This window comes from Lonchura striata, chromosome 2, assembly GCF_046129695.1.
Source record: "Lonchura striata isolate bLonStr1 chromosome 2, bLonStr1.mat, whole genome shotgun sequence".
Lineage (NCBI taxonomy): Eukaryota > Metazoa > Chordata > Aves > Passeriformes > Estrildidae > Lonchura > Lonchura striata.
In genome coordinates, this window is record NC_134604.1 from 42,875,100 (window position 1) to 42,887,749 (window position 12,650).

The following is a 12,650-nucleotide window of genomic DNA, read 5'->3' on the forward strand; positions in this document are numbered from 1 at the left end:
AGATATTAGGAAGAAATTCTTTACGGTGAGACTGATGAGACACTGGAAAGGGTTATCTAGAGAGGTTGTGGATGCCTTGTCCCTGGAAGTGTTCTAGGCTCGATGGATTTTGAGCAGCCTGGTCTGGTGCAAGGAGTCTCTGTCCATAGCAAGGGCATTGGAACTGGATGATCTCTAAGGTCCCTTCCAATCCAAACCATTCTGTGATTCTGTGATCTCAACAATGTAACAAAGAACCAACAAAGGTATATCCTCACAATTATATGGAAGTAACAAATGAAATATAATTTCCCAGTCTCATCTTCTGCTGGTTAAATCATTTAAATGCTCTGAAACTGACAAAATAATTCTTCTCCATACCAAATTTTGACCAAACCCTGTGGCTTTTAGACTTCAACACATATGGCTGATAGTTTTGACTGTTCCACTGCACATGCTTAATGATATCACAATAAGCAATTTGTTAAATATACCTGGAAACTTGGGAGCTATCTAAATCCTCCTCATGGAAGCTAAGAAGATCTTGCAATTTGCATTTATTGTAGAATCACAGCACCAAGACAAACATCCTCAATACAGCAGCTATTATTTTAGAGGAACAAAAAGATCAAGATTTCAGTAGGATTATAGCTGTTTTCATGGAACAAAGGACAAAATATATAGTCCTATTATGGACTGGCAAACCAATTACCAGCTGTGGTACAGGTCAAGTAGCAAAAGCAGGCCAAACTATTGGACACAGCTTCATTGAAATCCATGGAAAAGAGCAGCTTATTCCAGTGATAAATAACATGCTATAAGTTTCACTAGCATTTTAAAAAAGGGTTTAATAGGAAAATCTTTCACTGCAGGGACCAACAATTACATCATGTAACATGTGAGGGAAAATCTCATTTGTTACAGAGAGGGAAGGTAGGAATGGAGATCTGAATTAGATTGTGAAATGAAGGAATGTTTGCAGTTTACATGCAACAGAGAACTTGGCTCCTAACTGAAGAAGGATGGGAGAAATATTCTGGTTTTTAAGCACAGGGAATACTTAAAATTATCAACTATTTAAGAAAGTATTCCATGTACTTGGAATATTCAAATTTGCCATGAGAAGGAGAATTCAGCATTTGTGATGCCTGCACTCCCTGTCTGGTGCACTGAAACTTGCTGGCAGCCATCCCAGAATCTTTCAAAGAAGAGTGCACGGACGTTTGCAGTAATTTATTGGCCACTGCTTGCAAGACTCTGAGAATAACATTAAAATTTTAACTTCTTGCTAGACCATTTTAAGTAACAACAATTAAAAACTGTTGTTAAGAACATGGTGAAACTTGCCTGGTCTTGGGAATTGATTTGGCAATGAACAGCAGAAATATTCTGTGAAGACCTATGGTCTGACCTCACTACTCTCCTTCCAGAGAGCAGTGTGGCCATGCCAGCGTTTGTTTATTTAACTTGTAAAGCTGTCACTAGAGACACATGCTATTGCAAGACTGTCCCACCTGATTAATTTCCTCTGATAGCCAAAGGCTTCTTGTGTATTATTTCTAAAAAACAAAACAAGTTTACAGGAAGGAGTAGTCTTGCTAATTACCAGAATGTATCTATCTACACGTGCTCCTGCTTCCAAGGTTTATTGATGGGAAAAAAAACCAAAACACTCCATTCCTTTCTAAAGGCAACCCCTTTCTTTGGGTACCAGCCCCATGTCATTTGGATTTACTTCTATGATGAGAAACAGTGACCTTGTTTGTTTACCCTTCTTTCTTCATTTGTACAGAAACCATTTCACAGGTGGAGGTTTTTTTTAATGAAAAATCCTTATTCAATGGGAGGTAAAAAATCAGAGATAATAGTAAAACATAAATGCAAACAAGTATGTGGGAAAAGTTAAATAATGTTTAATTGATGGATTGAACTGCTTGCAATAGTATCTCTTAGAATCTCTTCTAATACTGTTAACTAGATAAATTCATGCTTCCCGAAATTTAAACTAGGATGAAGATGCTTCTTTGAAACATGTTTGAACTCTCCTCATGAATCTCAGAAGAACAGAAACCTGTTTGTGAAGAAGTTCAACATAACTGTGAAGCATGGATGTTTACTTCTTTACCTGTGTTATTGCCATGAACAGTATGAAATAACCCAAAAGGTAGTGATATCTTTCTGGAGATGCTTAATATTTGTAATAATCAAATTACTATGACACTGAGGTAAGCCATATATTACAGTAATGTAAAAGGAATTATTTTAAAGTATATACTTTGGTATGACCTGCTTTTTTTCTAAGAGACTAGAATGAACATAAAAGTGAACATTCATACTTTCAGAGTTTCTAAAATGCAGAAATTGGTAGCAAACCTTTATATTTACAACTGAAGAGGTTATTTGAAATAACTATTATATTTTCATGTAGGTGTACACCGTAGTTTATAGCTTATACAAGGCCTTTTATTTCAGAATTGTGAAAATCTGAATGTATCTTCTCCATTATTTTCTGTTCTGTTCTGCCAGTCTGGATTGCACTGTGATTTTATAGTCAGCTTTCAGTGGAGTGGTTAACAGCAAACCTTGCAGAACATATACAGAATTAAATTTCAAACTTCATGTGGTTATTAGTGAGACACATTTCATACCAATATCTCACTTCAATAGTGAGAAATGCAATAGAAATTTCAATAGAAATGCAATTTCGATTTCAGTAGAAAAAAATGCACTTATCTCAATAAAATTGCAACAGTATTGTAGAGGTGTGAGATCAGATCTTGTAGACTGAATGGAATTACCATAAATATGGATTTAATCCACACACTCTTCAACTTCCAGGTACTTGCAAGAGATATCCAAGAAGGGACTGATCTGCATATGCATATATTAATGTGTACAAATGCAAAAAAATAACAGAATCTTTTGGCCTGGAAAAGACCTTCAAACATCAAAAATACAACCATAAATCAAGCACTGCCATAATCATCTCTAAACCATATTCCCACATGCCACATCCACACACCTTTTGAATATTTCCTGGGATGGCGACTCCACTACTTTCCCTGGGCAGTCTTTTCCAAAGCCTGACAACCTGACAACCGTTTCTGTGCAACTCATTTCCCTAATATTCAATCTAAACCTCCACTGCTGCAACTTCAGGACATTTCCTCTTGTTCTGTCACTTGTAGCCTGGGAGAGAAGACCAATTCCAATTCGGCTGCACCCTCCTGTCAGGCAGCTGCAGAGAGCAGTGAGGTCCCCCCGAGCCTCCTGTTCTCCAGGCTGACCCCCCCAGCTCCCTCAGCTGCTCCTCACAGCCCTTGTGCTCCAGCCCCTTCCCCAGCCCCGCTGCCCCTCTCTGGACACGCTCCAGCCCCTCAATGTCTTTCTTGCAGTGAGGGGCCCAGAACTGAGCCCAGGGTTGGAGGTGTGGCCTCAGCAGTGCTGAGTGCAGGGGGATGGTCACTGCCCTGCTCCTGCTGGCACAGCAGTGCTGATCAGGCCAGGGTGCCATCAGCCTCCTTGGACACCTGGGCACACCCTGGGGCACGTTCAGCTCTCTTGACCAGTACAGCCAGGTCCTTTTCCTCCAGGCAGCTTTCCAGCCACTGCCCCCAGCCTGTAGCCCTGCCTGGGGTTGCAGTGACCCAAGGGTAGGATGCAGAATTTGGCCTTGCTGAGCCTCATACAGTTTGCATCAATGCAGCAATGATGGGAGGAAGCAAAAACAGAGCAGGAGACTACTTTTAAGGAACAAAAGGTTCTGTATTCAATTTTTTACATAGGAAAACCTATTTAAATGCTGACAACTAGATTTAGGGGTTTTGTTTGTTTGTTTGTTTGTTTTTGTTCAGAGTGGTTCCAGAGAAACTGAGCAGCTTCCATGCTTGGAGATATTAAAAAACCTGACTTGACATGGTCATTGAGCAGCCTTCTATTGATGACTCTGTCTTGAGGAGGGGTGTTTAAGTTCTTGAGATGTCTTCCCACATCTATTCTCTGATTTTGTCAGTTTCAGTTACAGCTGACTTCTTATTTGCTTGACCTTGATATTTATAGATTATCAATTGCCAAATTAAAAAAGCATACCATTTAAATATAATTTATCACCTATCCCTGTTATCAGAATTAGTATCCAGCTACACTGCCTCTCTTAACTCAGTTTTGTGCCAGAGTTTGGTATAGGCAGAAGATTGGATAGGAGTGAAATTATTAGTGATTAATTTATACCATTTATATGATGTGATCTGAAAATGCTGTGAAAGATAGGCAGAGATTACATCAAATTGTTCTTACCTGCCTCAGGACAGTTCTAACTTAGGATAAAAAAATAAAACCCAAGCTGTAAGCTGAAACAGATAGTATCTGAAATAAATTATGATATAATCTACTGCTCTCTTTGCTGCAAGGTTACCCCAGTGCCTATAAACATTCCTCAGAGATCCACACTGTGTTTAAAAGCTGCGAAGCATTTGTAATTTAAGGATTTGTTAAAGCTATTCCTTACTGCTCACTTCCTCCAAGAACAAGCCTTTAATCTTGTCAGAAGTTTATGACTAAATAAAAATTCTTAACTGAAATTTTTAAAGGATTTCAATCTGGTGAGGTACTTTAGCCCAGAGAGCTGCTTACAGGCAGGAAATTTGCCCTTTAGTTTGAAAACAAAAGGAAAACTGTTATAAGACCTTTTTTCTTTTTCTTGTAACTAAACCACCACCACCAAAAAATCCTATTAAAATAAATCAAGTATTAAAACTGTAACTGGAAAAATGTTATGCATCTGAATTTTCTGAGTTTGATACCTGCAGCCTGCATAGTTATTAGGATAATAAAGCATCAAATGCTATTTTATATTTATGTGGTCATTTAAATATATGGGATACTGGCCCAAACAGGATCTGAGAATGAAATGATATCTGGAGAACAGAACCAGTACAGGATACAGGATTTTAATCAGCTTCTATTAAAAACAGAATAGATCCTTAATTTCTTTTTTATACATACCTACTGGTGCCAAATCCAGCCTGAATGAATAAGGGACACACAGATCATGTTCCATACACCCACAGAGAGATCAAAACACTCTTGAAAGTCATGCAGTGACAGTTATGTGAAGTTTTTCCCCAACAATGGCTATGGTGGTTGCCTGAAATTTTTGATGGGCCAAAAGGGAGCTAAGTAAAAGGGTTTGCTTTTTGTTGAATGGGTGCTCAGGGCTTTATCACCGATTCCTTTGAAGTGCTGAGTCCAGAAACAAAGAAAGCCAGCTTGTCTTGGAATTTGTATACCAGTACTGTGTGTACTAATGCATTGCATGTGCCTGAGGTTATTCTCCTACTCCAAGAACAACAGCCACAGGACAGCCCACATTACTACCATTCACCCCTTGCTCTCTAAGTCAAGGTGGGCACATGCATGGCAGGTGGCCTCTGCCAGATCCTCGTTCATGCCCAGTCATGACCAGGCTGACAATTCAGCAACATGGTGATTGTATTTCAGGGCCTGAGAACACTTCTTGACACAGTTTTTCCTAATACATATGCAGTCTACATATCCCTTTTAAGAGCAAAGCCTCATAATCTGATAATAAGTTACAAACATGGAACTACAATTCTCTCTCACTCATTGGAACATGCTTAAGGCATGAGGGGATGAAATATGAGATGTAAATAAATGGCAGACTTCACAGAATTGGAATTGTGATTTGGGAATTATAATTTTAAAGTTACAAATAAGAATGCATGTGATTGCTCAACTTGAAAATAGATGGCAACGTGGGAAGTCAAATAAAATTCTTCACTCCAGATCTGCTCTGAAAACTACAGTGATTGTCATCCTGAGGACTCCTAACAGACCTCCTACACCTACACTGCACGTGAAGGGCAATTTCATCAGGCCCTTCAGTGCACGGTTACCCCAGAATACAACTGTGACTTCTCAATAGTGTTTCTTTATCATGATTGCTTTGTACTGCCAGCTAAACACCCCTTTGCTTTACCATTTGGTACATGATTTGAACTAACAGAAGGAAACAAGAAACATAACCCAGAAATCTGTGCTTTGCTCAATCATAGACAAAGATGTTAAACCATAATAATGTTCCCTGCCAACATAATGAAAAACAGTGAAATGTTCACATCCCAAAAAAACAGCTGCACATACAGGTGTCTGCGCCAGATGCTTCCCTAAGCACAATGCGATAAAAGTGATTATTCCTCACTCAACAGAGAACAGTCCCTAAGCAGGGTATTTAAAGAAGGATGATAACACAGGTAATTAGGAGCCCCATGCTTTATACACAAAGCAATGATGAAGAGAGTAAAGCTGAGAAACACCTGTCTTTCCATGTGGACTTGTGTTTTTATTTGTGAATTTATCATAAAAGGGGCAGTTTTCAGTCTGATTTCTCAGTGAGATCCTACCTGGAAATTGATTAAGGATTGAATGACATGTCCCTGGTTTTAATGGGTGGTACCTTGCCAAAAGGAATCCAAAAGGAACTTGAGCACCAGAATGTAACATCTGACTGATGGACTTCCCTATGAGGAGTGAAGGAACATCCTTCCTTTTCACAAAGTATGCGTAAGTATGTCCCAAAGTCTTTTCCTACCTTTGGACTTCCTGTCATGGTAGCTCCTGCCTCGATAATGGTGCCCACTGTCTGTGTACAGATTCTCAAGATCTTCTTGCCAGGAGTCGGGGTTAAAGTGTTTGAGCAGATCCTCCACTGTGTCAAAGGCAGCAATGGTCTGATCCAGTGCTTCTGCCGTGAGCGTAGGGTCAGTCACTGATGGAGAGGGATAGGATACCCCCTAAGAGTGACATACATCTCAGTGTACTTGGAATAAATAACAGCACCACTTTAAACAACTGAAAACAGTTATTGACAAGCTTGTTTCATTATTGAGTGAAACAGTTACTTCGGGCCATCTTTTCAAGTCTTTGGACTTATACCTGTGTTTTCTTTTTATAAAAAGAGATACCAAGAAATTCCCAAGCAAATCCCAGAGGAGATGCAGGGAGCAAAAGCACAGCCACTGGTGGACTGTCAGTATTTATACGCACTCCTCAAAGGGAATGATGGTTTGCACATATAAAAAGATGTAATGAAAATGTCTTTTGAAAGCACTGTGATGGCCACGGCCACAGAAATGGAGATGCCAGATCTGATGCTTATTTCACATGAGGCAGATCAGAAACCACAGCAGAGAAAGAAAAATGGAAGAAGTCCACTATACTATCTTTCTCCGGTCAGTTTGGACAAAAAATTTGGCATGGTTAGAGACTTGGAAAAATGGCCCTTTATTACCCAAAATTAAATGTATTACAAAACAATGATGAATTAACATTGAACTGACATTTTACCAAAAAATACAACTTAATAAACAAACAGAAAAAACATGGTATTTGGATCTTGGAGATGTTGGTGGGTGAGAGGTTGGACATGACCTGGCAATATGCTTGCAGCCAAGAAAGCCAGTGGTGTCCTGAGTTGCATCCAAAGCAGCGAGGGCAGCAGGGCCAGGGAGGGGATTCTGCCCCTCTGCTCTGCTCAGCCCCACCTGCAGGGCTGCATCAGCCCTGGGGTCCCAGCACAGGGAGGACAGGGACCTGTTGGAGTGAGTACAGAGGAGGGACACAAAGATGATTAACAGGATGGAGGAAAGACTGTAAGAATGGGAATTGTTCAGCCTAGAGAAGAAAAGGCATTAGGGTGACCTAACTGTGGCCTTGCAATTCCTGAAGGGAGCCTACAAGAAAGATGAAGAGAAACTTTTTACAAGAGCAGGTAGCGATAAGACAAAGTAGAACTGCTCTAAAATGAAAGAGGGAAGATCGGGATTAGATTTGAGGAAGAAATTCTTTACTCTGAGGGTGGTGAGACACTGGAACAGGTTGCTGAAAGAGTCTGTGAATGCCTCATCCCTGACAGTGTTCACAGTCAGGTTGGAGAGGGCTGTGAACAGCCTGGTCCAATGAAAGGCATTCCTGCCCACTGCAAGGATTGAAACTAGGTGATCTCTAAGGAACCTTCCAACTCTAGACATTCTATAATTCTACAGTCTCAGCAATGTAACAATGAATATTTGGATGACTAACACAGTAGTATCCTCACAATTATAACACTGAATGGAATAATTATTTTCCATCAGTACGGACCAAGTACTGTTCTCTGAGTGTTCCCACTGAACTTCAGGCGCAATTTGACTTTGACAGAATGCTTGCAGTATTTTCAGTTTTATTGGAGATGACTTGAAACATTTTTAAAATTCTTAATTTAGAATCACAATATTCACTATCCTGGTATCACTTTTTCCCTTATCCAAGCACAAGGCTGAATAGTATGCAGAATATGTACAAGAAAAACTATTAATACAGATCTCTTACTTTCTGAAGGATCACAATCAGTTTTGTCTAAAACCAGGCATATTTTAGCACACAAAATGTTTGGTCTTGTAAGTTAAACATTGGGGAGAAACCCCATGAAACTGAAATTCTTTCATGAAAACCCAGCTCTGAAGTAATCCTGCAGAAATATGCCAGGTAAAATGAATGGCTTCCCAAAATATTTGTTGTGTCTCAACTCCCAAGTAAACACATATGTTAAACTATTAACCTTTGTGATTAACTTCATTCAGTTGGGTCATAATGGGAGGGTTAACTCATTTGAGTAAATTCACTCACTTCTTCGCAGGATTATGTCCTTCAATTCTTCCTACAATGGCTTTAAAGTATATATATGTGTGTGTGTGTGTGTGTGTGTGTATTTTAAAATAAAACACTTGTCTTTAATGGCAAACTGTATCAGAATACTAACAATTCTTGATGTTTTCCTGCATATGTTTGCTGGAAATATGGACAGTCCAAATTATTACAAATGAGGAAGAGAAGAAACAGCAAACATAACAATAGTGCAGTCAAGAAAGCATAGCTACACTTTACAGCTCACCACCAACAGCCCAAGAAGTTTCAGTGGGCCCACCTGTGACTGCAATGCCTCCCTAGTGCACTGCCAAGACACATTGCAGAGGCCTGTATAAATTCACAACCACTTAAAAATGAAGGCACACCTTGAAGCCTCTATCCTGCTTCTAAATGGCTGGGAATAGAGAGGTGGAAGTCCCACAGTGGAAAAACTCACACCAGCAAAGTGAACACAGCATTGTTATCTAAAGCAGTGTTGCAGGAGAGACTGTGCTGCTGCCAGCATCACACAGTGTGCTAACACAGCTGCTGGGGCTGCAAAAGGAAAAGGCACCTTAACGCCACTTTCTTACTGAGGAGAGCTTGCTGGAGCTCATGGCAGTCCAGTAGGGAAGGATCAGCCCCTGAAATATGGTCCAAGGATGTTAAAGAAACAGGAGCATAAAAATCAGGCCACAGGTTTACTCAGTGCAGAAAGTTTTTTTCCCACATGTTCAACTGTACATTTCATTACAGAAGGGGAGGTCAAGCTGTGAATATGTAGGGCATTTCAAACTCATACAGGCAGCTGGGATTCCCCATTTTCTTTTCAAATAAAAGCTCCTACTCAAGAGATTTGTGCAGCCTCGTTCAAACACAGAAGAAAGCTTAACTTTTCCTCAGTGACAGCCAAATCAAGAGGAATTATTTCAACAGCTTAGATAGCCTCCTGGCAGCAACATCATGTGACAGGCCCAAAAGCAACTTCAAAGCTGCCAACCCAACTGCCTCTCTTTTGTCCTGCCAAGAACGAGGCACTGGTTTTCAGAGAGTTTGTGCTTGTCATAATCTGACTTCTGAGATCATATCCAAAGAAGGAGCAAGAGGAAATGTAAGAAGCAGTGAGGAGCAAAGATTTTCCACATTATGTACCTCCTTTGCATTTCTTAAAAGCACTGAGTACATTTTTAATTTACTGGAACACAAAGGTATCTTTTTTTGGTATGTGCTCTTGCCCTTAATTTTTGTTCACTCATTCTTTTAACTTTCCTTTCTCTATTGTGAGCCTGACAGGCAAAACAATGTGAATCATAGTTTTCTGTTGGTCATAAAATTGCTTTACATATAATGGAAACTAACTTTATAAGGAGTTAGATTTTGTTTCCTTTTTTTTTTTTTTTTCCTGGGTTTGCCATGATGGGTTAAGGGTAGAAGCATTTTTTTAACATTCTGAGGAAAAACCCACACAAAAAAAACCCAAACCAAAATATAACTCTGTAATATGACCTCAGATGTGGAAGAAAGAATTTGCTCACTCTAAAATTTTTATTCTGAGAGTTGTAATGTGTGTATATCCTTAAATGAGTCGTTGGGTTAATTTTGAGTTTGAGAGAAGAAACTCAGACCTGCCATGCTACCTGAGCATGAGCAGAATTGTATTTCATCTGGTCCACGACTCACAGGTCTGAGTTTGTCCTTCTGCCTCTCAAGACCATAATTGCATCCCTGAATCTTTTCTCTCATGAAGAACTTGGATGTCCTCAGATATTTTCCTCAGTGCCTTTGTGAAAAATTGCTCAATCTCCCTGCCTTATTTTCTCTGAGGATAAAAAGGACTTGTGGGTGGAATGTGCTGGAGAAAGTATATTTTAGTAGATAGGAAATTACATGGGAAAACCAATGAAACCAAGGTTCAGCTTCTGGTTTAGATGTAGGTTTCCATGTGACCTTGGGCATCAGCTTGCTACCTGTAATATTTGTATTGAACTTCCTTAGCTGCAACACATTAAAACAATTTTTAAGGAAAAAAAAATAATCTAAAAGATGAACTTCATATTTCAATATGAAAAGGATACTGGGTTATTGTGTGGTATATTGTGCTTTTTCTGATATTAAGGATGATAACTAACATGGTGTTTACCATAGGCTTAGTCTCATTTACATACTTACCTGATGAGGGAGCCCTAGGCTTTCTCAAACATCAGCCTACCATATTTTTGAACAAAATATTCCATCACATTGATTTTTTCCCCCCATGTCCACATTAGAATGAAAAATGAACTTGTGTCTTTTAGTAAAACTGTTCTAGCATCTCGTGCTTGGCACATCCAGCAGATCTCATCCCTGCTAACATCACTCCTCAAGACTTTCAGCACAGTTGGTTCCAGGCAATCAGTGAATTGTATAATGAAGGGCAAGTGACATTTGCAAATTCAAGAGTAAACACATGTGAGATTGGTTTAATATCTTCAAATTTCGGCAACACAGACTTTTCTCTCTACTTGCTGACTTGATTGGACCCTGATAAGAGAATTTACCCATATTTTATTTACTGCTCCTTCACTAGCTACTCCTGGCAACTACTGTAACAAAAGTGCTATCACTAAGCTCTCTTCCATGAGTGCTTCAGACACTGGTCTCAAGTCTACTTTACGCATTTACCCCCATCTCATGTGTTTTAAGAGGAGTTAACAGCACTGGGAAATGGCAGAGAGGACAGATTTTTTTGCCAATGACACAAATCAGATGTAATTAAGAGAAATTTTTTTTCTTTTATTAGATTACTTGGGTTTTCTTCTTTCTTGATTTTTCTCCCAAGTTGCAATTCACTGCTGAATATGGAGTAACTGTATATAGATATACAATTACAGTGTATATGTATATAGAATTTCAGATATAATATTTTATTGGAAACATTAAAAAAGTTCTCAGTATTGACAATGAAATGCCAGATCCATTTTCTTTCCAGCCTGCTTTACATATGGTCTTCCATGTAAGTCAAGACATTCAATGATTAAAAATTTTAGGTTTGTATCTGGTATTTTCATACTGGCAGGATGAGTTTGAAAGCAAGAAATGTTTCCCAATGGCTGCCTCATGTGTTTACAGCAGCTAAGGGCATATTATCCCTAAAAGCATATTGTTTGAATCCAGTATCAGTCAGATAAAAACTTTATTAATCCTCTTTCAAAGGTGAATATGAGGTGAAATGGTTTCTCTGTACAGATGCCATTTTATTGAGTTGGATTCAAGCCACCCTATCAATCCATCCATGGGCAAAACAGTGAGAAATTACTTACTGAGACAGAGCTTGTGACTGACTCCCAGTTGGTTTCTGAGGCTGCATGCTGAAAATCATCCTAAGGGGAGAAACACACAGGAAAAATCACCATTAAGGCAATATCCTAAATTAACTACAAAATCTAAAAAATGTTTCAGCATTCAACATCTGTCACTTTTTCTGACCCTTTTTAATGCAGAAGTCCCTTGCTATGTGTCATCCTCAATAAAACTACTTCCATTCAGGTTCCTTCTTTTTCAATGTTCATAAACTCCTTGTGAGCTTGCTTGGACAAGAATGGGTGAATATTATTATTGTTATTGTTATTATTATTATTATTATCATCATCATCAACCACAATAACAGTAATAACAATACCAATCTGATATATGCTGCTTTGCATAGCAGGACCTAATCTGGTCAAGGACGTTACATTCATCTGCCAACATAAATATTAAACAACACCTCTGTATGTCTACAACCAGAGTATCAATGCAGTTGACAAACTGATCTGTTGGAAAGAATGTGAACATGCTAATTTCCTGGTACTACATAGTCAAGGTGAAAAGCAGGGTAATCTAATCCATCTGAAAAGTAGTCCTAACTGTACTGCTGTACTGCTTTTGGTACTTGTGCTGAACAGTACATAATCATCACTGCACTATGTTTTGTCACATCAAAAACCCAGCCACAGTACATTCCCATT

General features: G+C 39.1%; 1 protein-coding gene across 2 annotated transcripts in view; it reads right to left on the reverse strand.

Annotated features, from left to right (window-relative positions):
• Positions 1 to 12,650, reverse strand: part of PDGFD (platelet derived growth factor D) — a 133,293-nt gene that overhangs the window by 15,100 nt on the left and 105,543 nt on the right. For both annotated transcript variants that reach the window (XM_021529341.3, XM_021529339.3), the window contains exons 4-5: positions 11,964 to 12,023; positions 6,590 to 6,791 (exon numbers count right to left, since the gene is read on the reverse strand). In XM_021529341.3, coding sequence (XP_021385016.1) covers positions 6,590 to 6,791; positions 11,964 to 12,023 — 262 coding nt within the window. The remainder of the gene's footprint in view (positions 1 to 6,589; positions 6,792 to 11,963; positions 12,024 to 12,650) is intronic.